General features: G+C 36.2%; 3 protein-coding genes across 3 annotated transcripts; 2 read left to right on the forward strand and 1 right to left on the reverse strand.

The window, feature by feature from the left end:
• Positions 1-2,828: 2,828 nt before the first annotated feature.
• LOC116169795 (leucine-rich repeat-containing protein 15-like) lies at positions 2,829-4,405 on the reverse strand. Its single transcript, XM_031485968.1, has 2 exons — positions 4,258-4,405; positions 2,829-4,209 (listed from the first exon to the last, which is right to left on the reverse strand). Exons 1-2 carry the CDS (start codon positions 4,305-4,307, stop codon positions 2,847-2,849), a joined length of 1,413 nt encoding a protein of 470 aa, XP_031341828.1. The 5' UTR covers positions 4,308-4,405; the 3' UTR covers positions 2,829-2,846.
• A 2,427-nt stretch (positions 4,406-6,832) lies between these two features.
• Positions 6,833-8,397, forward strand: LOC116169909 (carboxypeptidase N subunit 2-like). Its single transcript, XM_031486117.1, has 2 exons — positions 6,833-6,961; positions 7,009-8,397. The coding sequence occupies exon 2, from the start codon at positions 7,351-7,353 to the stop codon at positions 8,377-8,379; it is 1,029 nt and encodes a 342-aa protein (XP_031341977.1). The 5' UTR covers positions 6,833-6,961; positions 7,009-7,350; the 3' UTR covers positions 8,380-8,397.
• A 164-nt stretch (positions 8,398-8,561) lies between these two features.
• LOC116168161 (probable cytochrome P450 4aa1) lies at positions 8,562-13,310 on the forward strand. Its single transcript, XM_031483835.1, has 9 exons — positions 8,562-9,465; positions 9,521-9,718; positions 11,610-11,786; positions 11,837-11,897; positions 11,948-12,074; positions 12,128-12,262; positions 12,317-12,551; positions 12,683-12,862; positions 12,905-13,310. Exons 1-9 carry the CDS (start codon positions 9,279-9,281, stop codon positions 13,060-13,062), a joined length of 1,458 nt encoding a protein of 485 aa, XP_031339695.1. The 5' UTR covers positions 8,562-9,278; the 3' UTR covers positions 13,063-13,310.
• The last annotated feature ends 5,533 nt before the right edge of the window (positions 13,311-18,843 follow it).

The following is an 18,843-nucleotide window of genomic DNA, read 5'->3' on the forward strand; positions in this document are numbered from 1 at the left end:
TGGTTCTATACCACTAATTTCTTCCTGTTTAATGATGTGATATATAGTGAAGCAAATAGTACATATTTCTGTACAAACAAAATATTAATTAAAAACCTGATTGGTGTAAGGATACCTACACATAATTTTCAGTTATTCAGAACATTGTTTCTGAAATTCGTTGAGTCTTGTTCGTAGCTTGAAACTCGTGCTCATTGTCATCCTAGAGTGGTAAACTACAAATTCGAGTAAGGGCTGTTTTCACACCATTCTTCAACTTTACACTCTCACAATCCCGTCGTTTCCAGGGTGAATCGCTACTATTTTACCCAATTGCCATTTGCCAATGCAATGGAGGAAGATTATTCGCGGATCAGAACCATGGGGCCAATTTTGATTTGTGGTCGAGTCGTGGACTTTCATTTCCTACGGCCTTGCAATCCAGTTAAATATTCGATTGACACAATCAATTAGTAAACGTTATCTAAGCGGTGTAGTTGTCCACATTGTAAAGTCACCTACGATAAGGGCCAGTTTCATTCATTTTAATCCGCATGTTTAAACAGTGTTACTGTTGATTGGTACGCATTTAATACAAACAAGTGATTCTGACACATAGTCCAGTCTATGTAATATTTTTGACAAAAAAAATTAGTTACCGGTTCAAATCTCGTTTTTCATACAGGTGAAATGATAAGAAATTATGGAATAATAATTAACAGCTGAATTTTTCTGCCGGTGAATTCCCGGCGGTTGAAAAGGGTGGAAAGTGGTATTTTGCATTTTGTGGCAAAACTATTAGTTTTAGGCGAAAATTTTCAATATAAAAGTTATAGGGAATAAAGAAATGAACGACTTTTGTGTCTACACTATTTTCACCTAACCTCCAATCCTAGAAATACCAGAAAAACTGTATTTTTCGTTTTTTATTCTTATTTTTACGAAAAAAAAGTCGTAGGGGTTTGAAATTTGAAGGAAACGTAAAATGCTACTACTGATAAAAAAGGGCCCGTAAAGTTGAACCGTTTCCGAGATCTCACGATTTCTGAAAAAAACACCTCTATTTTAAGGGGATGAAAAATCTATTTTTTTCATCGTACAGAGGTGCGTGGGGTAGCAAAATTTTTGGGAAGACTTATATTTTAATAAACAAAAATAAAATAATATTATTCCTATAGAAAAACTTCCAGAAAATCGCCAACAACTCGAAAAACTGTTTTTAGATATACCTACACGGTTTTTGACATGATAAATCAACGTGCTGGATGATAATAAAGATTTTTTCGAAATCTGTCTTCTTGCTTCTCTTTAATGTTGCTAAAATATTCACTTCTGTTTCCTTATACTCAACTGTTTTAAAACATCTTTATTATTTCTTTTTTCTGCATTTTTACCGTGATAAAAGCAAATTCGAAGTAAAATGGAATTATTTTGCTTTCTGAACAATTTGATTTTGTTCACTGACTGAGGCAGGACCCTATTTTATAGCTGATGCAATTGCGTTGGACCTGTTGATCAACTTGCAAAATCTGCAATAAGAACGTTAGTAATAAATAAATAATTTGAAATATAAAACCTGAAATAAATTTCATGAGGATCCTAATCATAATTCCTGTAAATTAACGATCAATAGGTCCAGCTTAATCCCAACAGCTGCAAAACAGGCAGGAAGAAGAGTTAGTGAACAAAAACAAATTGTTCAGGAAGCAAAAGAATTCGATTTTACTTCGAATTGCTTTTATTGTGGTAAAAATGTAGAAAAAATAAATAATAAAGATGTTTAATTAAGGCAGTTGGGCACTAAGAAAGAAAAGAAATATTTTAGAAACATTAGAGAGGAGAGAGAAGACAGATTTCAAAAGCTCTTTATTAGCACGGATCCAATGTCAAAAACCGCGTATATCTTAAAACTGTTCCCTCAGTTTTTGCCGCTTTTCTTTAATAGATTTTTCACCCCCTTGAAAAGAGGTGGTTTTTTCAGAAATTGTGAGATCTCGGAAACGGTTCAACGTTACGGGTCCAAAAAATTGTTTCCTTTTTTATCATACAACAAGCTATGTTTCCTCCAAATTTCAAACCCCTACTATTTTTCGCAAAAATAAGAATAAAAAATGAAAAAAACAGTTTTTCTAGGAAAATTGGAGGTCATGTGTAACTAGTGCAGCTAAAAGTTTTAAATTAAAAATTTTCTCCCAAAAAAATTAATAATTTTGCCACGATTTGCAAAACTCCACTTTCTTCTCTTTTCAATCCCCGGGACTTCATTAACAAAGGTTGACCCTTTAGATTCTTCAGCTGCTCTTTGCCAATCACATTGGGATGACGTTGTCCACCAATCCCCATGTTTTCTTCAGTTTATCTCCTTCAGAAATAGAGTAAGCACGGCTGATCGTTCATGCAAAAGAACGAATTTCGAAGGCATTTTGCGTCCCGTTGAAATGGTGATTTGTTGTTGAACGCATTAGATGAGAATCGATGCCACCAACCGTCCCTTCGTGTTTCCGCGAAACAGATGAGTATGCGTTCTAATGATATCTGTTATTCTTATTTCAAATAGAACGCGAAGCACGATATACAAGGAAGTTCAGGACAGAATACAATGCTGTTTCTATAGAAACGATGCAACTAAGCTTGCTATTTTTGACGTCTAAGTTGTCAGAAGCTTTACATTTAAATGGCTTCTGTTTTATTATACACGACGATAAATGGAAACTAACCATCTCGTGAAAATATCCCTTGATCATCTTGTATATTAAATAACTATTAGTCATCGTTTGTGAAACCGAGCAACAGTTGATTATTGGTACTTGAAACTTCGATCGGTGCCTTTTGTGGAAAATAATAACCGCTTAGAAAAGAAAATTTATTCATGCTAGCACCCAAGTTTGATAAGTATTAACTTTATACAGCTTACTACCTACGCGTAATTCTGTATCGTTTTGAAATTTCGTACCCCGAAGGGCTATAATCTGAAGACCTCCCATCTCGGCCAAAGCATCAAGAGTCTGTATTTTGGCGTTTTCCAAACTGATAATGTAAAGCAAATCTAAACCATTAAAGGCACCAACGTCGACCTCGCTCAATTCGTTTTCATTTAAGATGAGTTGCTCCAAACTCTTCAGACCGGTAAAGACATCGGTTTTTAAGCGCGAAAGGTTATTCTTCGTCAAATCCAGATCGTAACAACGGTCCAATCCGGTAAAACTGCCCTTAACCAATGACCTTATCTGATTGTTTCCCAACTTGAGATTTCGCAGCTCTCTTAAGCCTTGAAAGATGTCGGCTTGGAGTGAGGTGATCTTGTTTCCATTCAACAGTAAACGGCTAAGTTTACTCAAATCGCCAAAAATTGCATCGGGTAAGTCTTCAATTTGATTATTTTGCAATAGAAGCTCGCCCAATTGATCGAGATGCTTAAACACGGCCTCGTGAAGGGTTACGAGCGAGTTGTTACTAAGGTCCAGAGTGTTTAGGTCTTTTAAGTTGTGGAAAGCCCTCGAGTCAACTTCAGCGATTTTGTTGTTTTGTAGGAACAGCGTAATTAAGTGTTTCAGTGGTTGAAAGCTTCCACCTAACGCTTTCAATTGGTTATCTTCGAGGTAAAGGTTGACGATTTCTGGGCAATGCACGAAAATGTCGTCGGGCAGTGTTTTGATGCGATTGTTGCTTAGAGTAAGTGATTTTAAGTCGCCTAAGCTCGAGAATGCAAGTGGTTCTAGTTCCTCCAAAATGTTTCCGTGTAAATTCAATATCTCGATACTGGGTGTGTTAGCAAACATTTCGTTAGTTACCTTTTTAAGTAGATTTTTGCTCAAATGTAGCGACCTGACGGAACTCGAAACGATCTTAAACTGTTCGAGTTGGTTCCGTTTGAAACTGATGACCATCAAGCTGTCCAGGCCATCAAACACACGTTCAGGAATATGGCTGATTAAATTCTCATCGAGATTAAGAACTTTTAACGAACCAAATCCATTGAAAGTACCTTCTTGAATTGCTGTCAAGTTGCGATTCAACAAAAACACCTTTGAAATTGAAGTTCGCTCGAAGATGCTGGGAGGTTTTGGATCAAGTCCATCTTCTTCATGCACGATTTCGGATACGCCATCGGTGGTGCTCACCTCTTGAAAGGAAAGAATGTTATTAGCGTAACTAAATTTGCCGTACTCTTCGTGCTGAAGTGTTGACGGTAGTACGCCTAGTAGTAAAACCAAAATCCAGAACATGGCACTGAAAACACACATTTGAAAAAACACCGAATCTGACGAAGCAACTTACGTATTTAAGTTGATTTTGTTGTTATTAGTAAGTGAGAAAGTCTTTAGCATATGAAAGTTATCAAGTGATAATAGTATCAAAGGGTATCAAAGTGCATGGGACAATTAATACGACGGCTGCCTCTGCTATCAGTAACAAAACAAGTTGATATCATCTAATGACTGAAAATAATCCTTGAACGTAATGTTCACCTACTGTATCAGAGGTGTGCCATGCAAAGTTTAGAAATCGTACTTAGTACCGTACCGTTTACCGTGGTTTTATGCTCATTTTGTGCTGTTTTTTGTCGTATAAAACATATAGAAAACCCCCACCACGTTCTTATATTCACAAACTGGGTTGTTTTGATTTTGAATTGTATGCAATTTATTATTATTATTATTATTGTCAACTTACCAAATACGGCAACGTTTTTGGATCGCAAATGCATACGTGGTATAAAATAATGTCGAAAATATACAGTTTTAAAATGCCTATAGGTACCTAAATATACGCATAAAACGATCGTGTATGATACGAAAAAATGAGATCGTATAAAGTACGTATCCTTCTACCTTGTTTCAGAGAATTCGGGTCATTTATATGCGTATTTTTAGAGCAAGTAAGCAAACCAAAGTTTATTTATCTACTTATGTTCAACATTTGTTTCGTTAGAATCTGTGGGATAGTTGCTTGTAACCAGGAATGATAAATTACAAATCTTGAATGATGGAATCAAAAAAGCGGCAAGTCGGGTTTCGAACGGCAACAGATTAGTACAGTTTTGGAATTGAAAGATAAAAGGCAGAATGGAATGGAAAATGAACCATTCGTGAAATAACTCTTTGAAGTTCGAGACTACGTTTTCCAATAGCTGAAGATATTCCATGATTATGGGGAGGACATCCCATAGACTTTATCAAGTTAATTCCAGAAAAATTGTGGAAATAAAATCATGTTCAGTGCAAAGGAAACACAATTCACATTTGCTAAAATCCAAGTTTTGTAGATTCCTGAATAATGGATATGAGATCTTCTAGGACGACTTCGTAATCACCAGACAAAGCACCAACATCCAGTAGCATACTGCCTGCATTACGGCATTCGTCTAAACTGCTGTAGTACCATTGAATTTATAACTATTATACATTCAATGGTAGTGCCTAACGATAAATTGTAACATGAAACACTTCTAGAGCTCATATTCAACTGCCATACAGTTTAATCTACCCTAAGATTCCCACTATTTTAAATAACTAACACGAATGCCCTCAATGGTTGTAAAGATTGCGAAGTCTGTGTTTCTTTATCTAGATGTAAATACATGCGACCTAAACATAAATCCAATTCTTTTTTAAATAAATTAGCATTGTTACGAACTATGGGATAATCGGAGAGTCTGCACTGCTTCATTTGGGTGTATCGGTCTTTATGATATACGCCTTGATTGCGAAGACGGCCGACAAGCATTTTCTTTATGACTTCATGAATACGTTCCTTGGGAAATGATTATTAACAAACAATGGTACCTACGTCTTCTTTGAATTAGTAAATGAGCAGGGTAATATAACTAAGTGCAAATGAGAAGATTTATAATTATGCTATTGACAATCGTGTGCTGGTGATTTTTCAAATTGTATGCTAAGATACGCATTTATGCAATCCCTTCCTTTCTCGGTCTCCTCCATAATCAGCATCACAGAACCCTTCAAGATCATCACAACAACGCTTGTACAATACTCTGGGTTCTGGGTTCCTTTTATGTAGTTCAAGAGTCCGGTCTTGAAGCTACAGCTTTAAATAGAGAAGTGACTAAATAGCTTCACGGTGTGAAACCTTGGTCTCTGTCAATGTGGGTGCATAAACTTTTTGTTCCCAAATAACCTTCATTCAAACACAATTGAGCATTTTATCATGGTGTCGAATTAGCCTAAAAATCACTATTGGGATGGAAAACTTGTTTATGAAATTGGTTCTTTCTGTCTGTCCGTCGGTCCGCCGCGGACTGTTAAAATAAAGAGAGAGATTTGTTAATTTTTCGGAAAGTTTGGATAAATTCTTGGATGAACAATTAACGCAATAGGAGTAACAGTAATATTTAAAAATTGTTTTCCCGAAATCGTCTTTTTTCAACGGTCCCCTCGGAATGATTTTTTCTCAATTTTAATATTTTCTTAGTTTCATAAGTGGAAGTACTTTCCCTTCCCCTAAAGTTTTAAAGGGAACTGCACCACCCCTTTTTTCACCGTAACATATACACTGTGAGCGAGATAAGAAGGGCCACTATTAGCATAGAAACGATAAGAGATACCAAATTTATTAAAAAGGAAACAAGTTGCTCAAACAAATGTCTAAGAAGATAGTGTTTAGAAATCTCTGAAAACATTTTCTGTTTTTTTAAAAATTTAAAAAAATCCGATTTGTTGATTTTACGAATTATTTTTTGACCTAAAGCCAATAACCAATGAGATTTCCCCACAGCAACTTATAATGCTCTTGCTAATTTTTGAATTCGACGTTTCGTCTTTGCGGAACCATCAACTTTATTTTTTAGATACAATGCTTTCAGTCATTGATGATTTCAGCTTGTTTGGTTACTGATAGCAGAGGCAGCGGTCGTATTGTCCCATGCACTTTGATACCCTTTGACACTATTATCACTTGATAACTTTTATATGTTAAAGACTTTCTCACTTGCTAACAACGACAAAATCAATTTAAATACGTAAGTTACTTCGTCTGATTCAGTGTTTTTCAAATGTGTGTTTTCAGTACCATGTTCTGGATTTTGGTTTTACTACTAGGCTTACTACCGTCAACACTTCAGCACGAAGAGTACGGCGAATTTAGTTACGCCAATAACATTCTTTCCTTTCAAGAGGTGGGCACCACCGATGGCGTATCCGAAATCGTACATGAAGAAGATGGACTTGATCCAAAACCTCCCAGCATCTTCGAGCGAACTTCAATTTCAAAGGTGTTTTTGTTGAATCGCAACTTGACAACAATTCAAGAGGCACTTTCAGTGAATTTGGTTCGTTAAAAGTTCTTAATCTCGATGAGAATTTAATCAGCCATATTCCTGAACGTGTGTTTGATGGCCTGGACAGCTTGATGGTCATCAGTTTCAAACGGAACCAACTCGAACAGTTTAAGATCGTTTCGAGTTCCGTCAGGTCGCTACATTTGAGCAAAAATCTACTTAAAAAGGTAACTAACGAAATGTTTGCTAACACACCCAGTATCGAGATATTGAATTTACACGGAAACATTTTGGAGGAACTAGAACCACTTGCATTCTCGAGCTTAGGCGACTTAAAATCACTTACTCTAAGCAACAATCGCATCAAAACACTGCCCGACGACATTTTCGTGCATTGCCCAGAAATCGTCAACCTTTACCTCGAAGATAACCAATTGAAAGCGTTAGGTGGAAGCTTTCAACCACTGAAACACTTAATTACGCTGTTCCTACAAAACAACAAAATCGCTGAAGTTGACGCGAGGGCTTTCCACAACTTAAAAGACCTAAACACTCTGGACCTTAGTAACAACTCGCTGGTAACCCTTCACGAGGCCGTGTTTAAGCATCTCGATCAATTGGGCGAGCTTCTATTGCAAAATAATCAAATTAAAGACTTACCAGATGCAATTTTTGGCGATTTGAGTAAACTTAGCCGTTTACTGTTGAATGGAAACAAGATCACCTCACTCCAAGCCGACATCTTTCAAGGCTTAAGAGAGCTGCGAAATCTCAAGTTGGGAAACAATCAGATAAGGTCATTGGTTAAGGGCAGCTTTACCGGATTGGACCGTTGTTACGATCTGGATTTGACGAAGAATAACCTTTCGCGCTTAAAAACCGATGTCTTTACCGGTCTGAAGAGTTTGGAGCAACTCATCTTAAATGAAAACGAATTGAGCGAGGTCGACGTTGGTGCCTTTAATGGTTTAGATTTGCTTTACATTATCAGTTTGGAAAACGCCAAAATACAGACTCTTGATGCTTTGGCCGAGATGGGAGGTCTTCAGATTATAGCCCTTCGGGGTACGAAATTTCAAAACGATACAGAATTACGCGTAGGTAGTAAGCTGTATAAAGTTAATACTTATCAAATTTGGGTGCTAGCCCGCCTAGTATGAATAAATTTTCTTTTCTAAGTGGCTATTATTTTCCACAAAAGCCACCGATCGAAGTTTAAAGTACCAATAATCAACTGTTCCTCGGTTTCACAAACGATGACTAATAGTTATTTATTATACAAGATCGATCAAGGGATATTTTCACGAGATGGTTAGTTTTCCATTTATCGTCGTGTATAATAAAACAGAAGCTATTTAAATGTAAGGTTTCTGCTAACTTAGACGTCAAAAATAGCAAGCTTAGTTGCATCGTTTCTATAGAAACAGCATTGCATTATGTCCTGAACTTCCTTGTATATCGTGCACCGCGTCCCATTTGAATTAAGAATAACAGATATCATTAGAACGCATACTCATCTGTTTCACTTAATCTACTCTTGCGGTTAGAGTGATCACTATATCTACATTTAGCACATCACCTCAGCTGCTTATCACTTTCAAGACGGCTTTGCGGAAACATGAAGGAACAACAAATCACCATTTGAACGGGACGCAAAATGCCTTCGAAATTCGATTTTTTGCATGAACGATCAGCCGTGCTTGCTCTATTTCTCAAGGAGATAAACTGAACAAAAAATGGAGATTGGTGGGCAACGTCATCCCAGTGTGATTAGCAAAGAGCAGCTGAAGAATCTAAGGATCAGCCTTTGTTAATGAAGTCCAATGTAATAAAGCATCATACAGAGCCACATCTAGAGCTTATATTCAACTGCCATACAGTTTAATCTACCTACTATTTTAAATAACTAACACGAATCATGCCCTCAATGGTTGCAAAGATTGCGAAGTCTGTGTTTCTTTATGTAGATGCGACCTAAAAACAAATCCAAATCTTTCTTAAATAAATTAGCATTGTTACGAACTATGGGAAAATCGGTCAACACGCACTGTTAGTTGCAATGCTTCATTTGGGTGTATCGGTCTATGTGATATACGCCTTGATTGCGTGTATTTTGGTGTATACAATCTTAGGGATTAGGAATCAATTAGTCACTTGGTTTCGATGTGTCCTGTTCGTTTTAAGGTTAACAGGACCTCCTGTGGTACCGCTGTTTGGAAACCTACTTTCAGTCAGAAGTGGAACTGGTATTAGTATATCGTGTGTCTTAATTTTAAAATCCTCTACACATGTCCATTGCAGAATTCATAAAATTCCTAATAGCTCTACGAAAGTATGAACGGTCGTTGTTGGGACTGTGGATTTCTGTTCTACCTGCCGTTGGTGTCGGTGATCCGAAACACATCCAGATCATACTCTCGAGCACGAAGACGGCAGGCAAGAATTTTTTTTATGAGTTCATGCATACGTTCCTTGGGAAAGGATTATTAACAAAAAATGGTACGTCTTCTTTGAATTAGTTTATGAGAAGGGTAATTGGAGTCGTTTTTACATAACAAAGTGCGAATAACAAGATTTATATTTATGCTATTGACAATATTGTGTTCTGGTGATTTTCCAAATTGTCTGCTAAGATACGCATTTATGCAATCCCTTCCTTTCTCGGTCCCCTCCATAATCCGCATCACAGAACGCTTCAAGATCATCACAATTACAGCCCTTTGAATTTTCTTTCGAAATTGGTTTCTAGTCTATAACGTTTGATTGAGAAGTCTGATCGAAAAAGTACGAATTGTTTTGGATTCTACGCACCAAAATTAATAAGAAAAAGTGTTTTCCCGGGAAATTTTGGTGCAGTCGATTTTTGGTAAAAATGCCTTTTTTTGAGCCCCGAAAAAAAAATTGTCTCAGATCGACACGGGAAAAAATTTTCTTATAGAATGTGGCCTGCCGAATCCATAATTTCAAACAGTTCAAAGATTGGGCTACTAGTTCAAAAGTTACAGCCCTTTGAATTTTCTTTTCTAAATTGGTTTCTAGTCAATAACTTTTGATTGAGAAGTCTGAACGAAAAAGTACGAATTGTTTTGGATTCTACGCCCCAAAATTAATAAGAAAAAGTGTTTTCCCCAGAAGTTTTGGTGCAGTCGATTTTTGGTAAAAAAGGAAGGTTATACACTGCCTTTTTTTGAGCCCCGAAGAAAAAATTGTCTCAGATCGATCCGGAAAAAAAATTTCCTTATAGAATGTGGCCTATAGATCCATAATTTCAAACAGATCAAAGATAGGGCTACTAGTTCAAAAGTTACAGCCCTTTGAATTTTCTTTCGAAATTGGTTTCTAGTCCATAACTTTTGATTAAGAAGTCTGATCGAAAAAGTACGAATTCTTTTGGATTCTACGCACCAAAATTAATAAGAAAAAGTGTTTTCCCGAGAAATTTTGGTGCAGTCGATTTTTGGTAAAAAAAGAAGGTTATACACTGCCTTTTTTTGAGCCCCGAAGAAAAAATTGTCTCAGGTCGACCAGGAAAAAAAATTTTCTTATAGAATGTGGCCTGTAGAATCCATAATTTCAAATAGTTCCAAGATTGGGCTACTAGTTCAAAAGTTACAATTCACAATGATACTTATACAACACTCTAGGTTCTGGGTTCCTTTTAGGTATAGTTCAATAGTCATTTCACCAATCCATTTTCTTTACGCTAGAAAATTAAGCTTTCTTCAAGGAAATCCGACGCAAAACAAATGTCCGGTCTTGAAGTTATAGCTTTACATAGAAGCGAGTAAATAGCTTCTCGGTGTGGAACCTTGGTCTCCATAACTCCTGCACGTGAAAAACCGTATTATAATGGCAAAAAACGTAAAAAAAAGCTGTATCTTTTGCTAGACTAGTACGATTTTCAATTTTCTGGGAGATTTCGATTCTATACGTCAAAATCTGACAGAATTGTCGTTATACAATGAGATCGCTTCGGCACGTGGAAGGTTATAAGTATAATAATGGAAAAAAAATTCAAAAAACGCTGTATCTCTTGCTAGTCTAATACGATTTTCAATTTTGTGGGCGATTTGGGTTCTACAGCTCAAAATTAAAAAGAATTGTCGTTATACAATATGATCGCTTCAGTACGTGAAAGGTTATAAGTATTATAATGAAAAAAAAGCAAAAAGCACGCTGTATCTTTTGCTAGTCTAGTACGATTTTCAATCTTCTGGGCGATTTGAATCCTACAGGCCAAAAAATATTCTAAGCTATAAATTCAAGTTTCTTGAAGGCTTATCCTTATCATACGATCCGGAAAAATAACCGGCAAAGTTCCCAGGGAAAACGCATTCAAAAGGCAGTTGGAACTTGCGTACGAAATCCAGTAACGTGATGAGAATTTCAGGGCATGAATGGAAAACCCATCGTAAATTCATACAACCGTGCTTTCACAAGAGAGTTTTGGAACAATTCATCCCAACGTTTAAAGAATCGTCTGATCTCTTGGTGGAGAAGCTGAGTAACAAGAACGAGGTTAATATCACCACCTACATTAATGAATGCGTTCTAAATATTATACACTGTAATTGGTAACATCTCCACTTACAACAAACAGCTTAATCTTATTTTTAGGCGCGTTTCTGGGAATACCTGTTAGAGATCAAACCGCTAAGAAAAGTTCCCCGTTCAATAAGTGAGCTTCCTCATGGCATACCGAATTTTCCTCAACTGTTACTGTTGTAGGGGCCAGCTCGTTTTGCTTCAACGACTAATACGGCCGTGGTACATGCTAGACTTTATATACCAATTTTCCTCAATTTCTAAAAGCGAGTCAAACCAGCAATTGACTCTGCAACAGTTTGTCAAGCAGGTGAGTCCGAAATTGAGACACATGCCTTCTAACAACATCGTTTATTGTTTAAGACCTTAGACTCACGTCGCAAAGCAACCAATAAAGGAAAAATGTGTTTGTTGGAATATTTCTTGGAAATTTCCGAAAAACACTCGCAGTTCTCCGAAGAAAACGTCATAGACGAGATCTGCACTTTTATGCTTGCCGTAACGGACTAATCCAAGCAGAAGCCAAACGTTGGTAACTTTGGCAGTTTTCAGGGCCAGGATTCGGTCGGATCAGCCGTGTCGTTCACGTTGTACTGTTTGGCGAAGCATGCTGAAGTACAGGAGAAGGTAGTGGAGGAGATGAATAGAGTATTTAAGGATCACCCTGGAATAAGCATGGAGAGTTTGGACGATTTGGTGTATATGAAGCAATGCATTAAGGAGTCATTACGGCTTTATCCAAGCGTTCCAGTGATCGCTCGAAAATTAGTTGAAGACGTTCAAATCGGTAAGATTTTTTGTACAACGCGGATTCTGTCTGACTTGTGCCCAGTACTGAAACAGGTTAGAACATTTGTAGGATACTGTTGTTCTTGAGTGTCAAACGCATTCAAATCTTAATCTGTTCCTAAATTTTAGATAAATACAAGTTACCCGCTGGTTTAAACGTACTTATAAGTCCAATTACAACGCACAGATTGGAATATTACTACCCCAATCCTCACAAGTTTGATCCTGATCGGTTTTCATCCGAAAACGAGGCAACCCTACATCCCTACGCGTTTTTACCGTTTAGCACGGGACCGAGGAATTGTATCGGTAAGTTCGCGTTTCTATTTCAACGATTAATTTTCTTTCAAGGTTACGAATTTGCCTATTTGGAAATGAAGACAATGATTGCAACGGTTCTAAGGAATTTTAAAATTACTCTCCCTAGGGACTATGATTTGGAACCGTCGTATAGGGTTACGTTAAGGGCTAAAGGGGGAATTAAATTGCATTTAATACCACGACAATGAAATCATACAGCGGTTTAGTTTTGCTGTGATTTTTGTCGCTGATTTGGTACATACAGTATGTAATAAATAGCTGGCGGGGGCATGAATAAAGTTAAAGTACTATTGAAAGGCCTTGGCCTCTACTAATATTTTTAATTCTTGACTAGTTTCTAGGTAACTGAATAGGAATCAGCTTGTGGGAATAACTTCTATTCGTATAATGCGTTACAACTTGATTCGGGCCGATAACATGTAAATTACTATGTAAATGTGGGTACATAAACTTTTTGTTGCCAAATATCCTTAATTCAAACACAATTGAGCATTTTATCATGATGCCGAAGTAGCCTAGAAATGACTATTGGGATGGAAAACTTGTTTATGAAATTGGTTCTCTCTGTCTGTCCGTCGGTCTTAAAATAAAGAGAAGTATTTATTAATTTCTCGGAAAGTTTGGATGAATTCTTAGATGAACAATTAATGCAATAGGAGTAACAATTGTTTTCCCGAAATCGTCTTTTTTCAACGGCCCCCTCGGAATGATTTTTTCTTAATTTCAATATCTTCTTAGTTTCATAAATGGAAGTAGTTTCCCTTCCCATAAAGTTTAAAGGGAACTGCACCCCAACTTTTTTCAGCGTAACATACACTGTAAGCGAGATAAGGAAGGCCACTATTAGGATTTTAGAAACGGTAAGAAATACAAAATTGGTTAAATGGAAGAAAAGTTGCTCAATCAAATGTCTAAGAAGATAACGTTTAAAAATCTCCGAAACATTTTCTGTTTTTTTTAAATATTTTAAAAAAATCTGATTTGTTGATTTTGCGAACCATTTTTTGAACTAAAGCTAATAACCAATGAGATTTCCCCACAGCAACTTATAATGATCTTGTCAATTTTTGAATTCGACGTTTCGTCTTTGCGGAACCATCAACTTTATTTTTTAGATGCACTCCTACTTTTCCGATACTTTAATTATTTATAGTACTTTATGGTTTAATGTGGTTTAGCTTTTTCGGTCTTAATTAAGAAAGGGTTTCTGTGAGAGAAAATGAAACATCCTCCCAAGTGAAGCTTTCCTGGATTAGAAAACAAAATTAGTAGAGAAAATAATTAATTATTATACAGTTAATTATTGAATTATATAGGAGGGACATATTAGACATAAGAGTTAGAAGAGGGCCAGAAATTTACAGTGATCCTTAACTGGTAGAAGCGAAAATACAAAAAAAAACCAAGAGAAGCAAAAACTAAAGAGAAACTTGCAAAAAACAAACGAAACAATAAAGTCATATAGTCTAACGGATAAGAAAATAGCAAGTGTATACGGTGGACCTAAAGGTAAGCAACAATGGGAGAAGATGAATGTTGAAGAAATGTGGCAAAAATTTAAAGAAATAGTACTATCAACCGCGGTCGGAGCGTGTTGATAAATAAAAACAGAAAACAAACAAGATGGTGGAACCAAAATATTAAGGCAGAAACCTATTCCAAATATAAACAACAGGTGAAAGTAAAACTCATGGTAATAGAAGCAAAACAAAAGGCGTTGGATGAATTTGGAAACAGTATGGAAGAAAATAAACACAGCAATCAGAAACTCTTTTATAAAGAACATAAGATCGTGAGAAAACCTAACAACTATACGTTAAAGCACATCAAAGGAAAAGACAACAAAATAAATTACAGACGAGCTTCGAACAATGAAGAGATGGGAGGAGTATTTCCAAGAATTATTGTACAATAAAGAAGAAAACGAAGCAGTTGGTGAAGAGAAGATACCCAAATATTACTCAGATAGAGAGATAACCCAATTAAAGTAGAAGAGGTTATAGAAGTAGTGAAAATAATAAAGAATGGGAAAGCAGGAGGGTACAATAGAATAACACCAGAAATTGTAAAAAATATAGGAGACAAAGGAACGCCGAAATCTTTAATAAAGTTTAGAATACGGGGAAAGTTCCTAACGATTGGGAAATTGGTATAATAGCACACCAAACAAAGCAATTTTCAATTAATTAATAATCGTTTACATTGAATTCTGCAAGAGGTCAACAAAAATTTTCCTGTAGAACAATTTAGTGTAATATGACTTTTAGCAGTGTATATTAGGCATAAAGGATGTAAGACTGTCAAAAAAGCTTTTTTTTTTGTTAAATATTTGCTTCGAGCTAGGAAGCTGTTTCTGGAAGTAAGCATAATTTTGTAATTATTTAAACGGCATTTTACTGACCCTTTAATTCTTAAACTGTTTCGCTAGTAAACCGTAATGTTGCCATTTTTTATGCAAATTACCGCTAGTTAGTTGGTACCGCGTCTTGCATTCAGGTTTCATTGCTTTTGGCGCAAGGAGTTATACTGTTTTCATTGGGAAATCTTTCATCTTGCCATTCTTGTGGGACTTTTGTCCAAATTTCAGTGAAAGTATGAAGTTGATAGCTCTTCACCGGAAGAAGTAATTGATATGTTTCTTCAAAAACAAAATTGTGATCTAGATACTCAAAATCTAATCCGGAGCATTCGTCTTTAGAAGGTATGACCACTGCTACAAATCATTATATCTGATTGATGAATTTTAGTTGGCATAGTGACAATAATAAAGAAAAAGTATTGTCAATTTAATGTTTTGAAGGAAAATAAAAATATTAATTTATTCCTTCTTATTAACATTCTTATATTCTATCACTATCTCAACATCTGGCGACCGGAATGGCGACAATAGAAACTCTGCTTATTCGGAGAAATAAATGTGAGTTTCAGGGTAAACGAGTCTGTCCGAAGTTGTCCGATTAGTTACGATTTGAGACTGTCAACCTATAAATTAACAACCGTCAATTAATTAATCGCCCAGATATGCCAAAAAAGCAAACCTATTCTAATTTGTGGAAGTATTGAAGATAATCAAGCGTATTTAAAGCTTCCCGTTCTACGCGGTTGCTATAAAACCTACTCTTTACGCGATCCAAGTGGTGTTTACACGACTTTAGTTTACCCTGAGATTCACATACCCACGACTTCAGTGCCCTCTATCCGTGACCAGCCATTTTGTATTGAAAGCATAGGGCTAATAGCAGTCCATGTACTATATGGTCTAAGATAGAGACATTTATACAGAACTAATTAGTGTGTCAGAAGATATTAAGGTAACCCTTGTAGAACCACGTAAGTTTAATCATACACATAAGTGACCTAAGTTTGAATTAACTAAATTTGATGGAAATCCCCGGAATTATCTAAATTTTTGGGGACAGTTTCAAAAAATAGATGAAGATCCACAATTGTCTAACATCGATAAACTCTTATACTTAAGACAATCATGTGTGGATCAGGCTCATCAATTAGTAGAGGCATTTCCCGTAAATGATACGTCACATAAAGTCGTTATTGATCTCATAAAAGAACGATTCGGACAAACAAAACTCTTAATAGAATTATATTATGTTAGGGATTTATTGTCTTTGATCTTAAATCGTAATAGTAACATTACCTTAAATGAACTCTATGATAATCTGTAAGGGCAATTACGTGCTTTAGAGACTTTAGGTGTAACTACTGACACTTATGAAGCTATGTTATATCCATTAGTGGAAGCAGCTTTACCAAAAGATGTCATTATGGACTGGGAACGACAACGTGCACTCAAATCATCCACAACGGAAACCCAAAGCACACCAAAGATAACCGATTTGATTACATTCAAGCAGTCCAGAAACAGAACAGTTTCAAAAACACAAGGATAGATTTATTAAAAAAGAAGGTAAAAAACAAGAATGTCTCTATTGTAAAACGGATAATCACATTCTTGCTAATTGTTTCGCTGCTCGTAAAATACCTATAAAGAAACTGTTAGAGTTTATTAAAACACATAATTGGTGCAAACAATGCCTTCGGTCTCATCCAAGGACATGTAAGTCGGGCAATAAATGTGAAATTTGTGATGAGCAACATCACACTTGGGCATGTGAGAATAAAACCGTCAAAACAGTTGTCGGTAATCATACCGAAACCCAAAATCCCATTTATTTGCAAACGTTAACGTGTTCTTTAATCAGAACCAATGGCCCTATTGCAGTACGTGTTCTACTTGATAGTGGCGCTCAACGATCGTACATCACTACTGACTGTTGCAAACGTAATCAATTACAGTCAACTAGAGCTATTGATCTCACTCAAAAACTTTTTGGTGGTGTTACCATTCCTTCACGGAAAGTTCAGCAATATGATATTCAGTTGAGGAAGGGAAATTTTACATTGGACATGAAAGCGTCAGAAACACAGACAATTTCCAATGGCGTCCCATATATCCAAAACACACAACTTATCAAAGAGTTGAAACAGTTACATATCACTGTAACGGATATTTCAAATCATCAACAATTTGGCAGCGTAGATATTCTACTTGGTGCTGATTATTTGGGAAATATTCTCACTGGTAATCATCAAAATACAATTGTTGGTCCCATTGCCATTGAAACCTTGTTAGGGTGGACTGTTTTGGGCAACATTAATAATGATGATTCAATAGCGCAAGTACATTTATGGCTCAATGTCACAGACGTTTGGCAATTAGATGCTATTGGCATTAAACCCGACGAAATGAATGTGAAACATAACTTTGAATTATCAATTACACGTGGAGAAGACGGTCGATATAATGTGTCGTTACCTTGGAGAGAAGGTCATCCTCCTTTAGGGGACAATAAAAAGGCGGCAACAGTTCGTCTTCACAGAATCACCACACAATTACATCAACAACAAAATTTTGATCTTTACAATGAAGTGTTTGTAGATTGGAAAAAAGAAGGCATCATTGAAAACGCTCCCTCTGAGATTGAAGGAATTCTTCATTATCTACCACATCGACCTGTATTCAAGAAATCGGCAACTACAAAAATTCGTCCGGTTTTTGACGGATCAGCTAAAACCAGGGCTAAAACAGATACTGGAGTTTCCATCAATTAATGTTTAGAAAAGGAGCCTAATTTATTGGAAACGTTACCTTCTGTATTAACTCGTTTTCGAGAAGGATCCATTGGTATAACAGCAGATATTCGCAAAGCATTTTTAATGGTTGGTATACATCATAAAGATCGTGATGCTTTACGATTCTTATGGTATGATACCAGTAGAAACATAACATGATATCGTTTTCAAAGGGTTCCATTCGGGTTAACGTCTTCATCTTTCCATTTAACTGCTACAATTCAACATCACTTGAATGAAATTAAAGGTAACGAATCAACTGTTACGTTGTTAAAAAAGGGCTTTTACGCTGATGCAATTCCGCGAATGGAATTATTGCCAGCATTAATTGGAAGTCGTCTATATCATAATATTGTTAGAGATTTAAATTGGACACATCTTCCGGCATATTTTTATTCTGATTCAATGGTGGTTTTCTGTTGGTTAAAACAACCTACACTATGGAAAAATTTTGTATCTAATCGAGTGCGTGAAATTGCAGAACTCACAAATCTTGAAAAATGGCGACACCTTCCTAGTGAAATGAATCCAGCTGATTTACCAAGTCGAGGATGCAATGTTGGACAATTGATTCAATCACAGTGGTGGAAAGGGCCAGATTGGTTACGTTGTTCCATTGATCAATGGCCAAAATCCAACATTGAACATGTGCCAGAAGTGGACTCTGAAAGTAATCATCGAACTATCACTAATATTTTTATTGCATTAGAAAATCGAGTACCTTATGAAACCTGCACGAAATATTTTACTTCATTTGTACGAAGCAAAAGAATGATCGCAATGTTTTTTCGATTCACGTGTATAATGCCAGAAAGAAG

Source organism: Photinus pyralis, unplaced genomic scaffold (genome assembly GCF_008802855.1).
Source record: "Photinus pyralis isolate 1611_PpyrPB1 unplaced genomic scaffold, Ppyr1.3 Ppyr1.4_LG4, whole genome shotgun sequence".
Classification (NCBI taxonomy): domain Eukaryota; kingdom Metazoa; phylum Arthropoda; class Insecta; order Coleoptera; family Lampyridae; genus Photinus; species Photinus pyralis.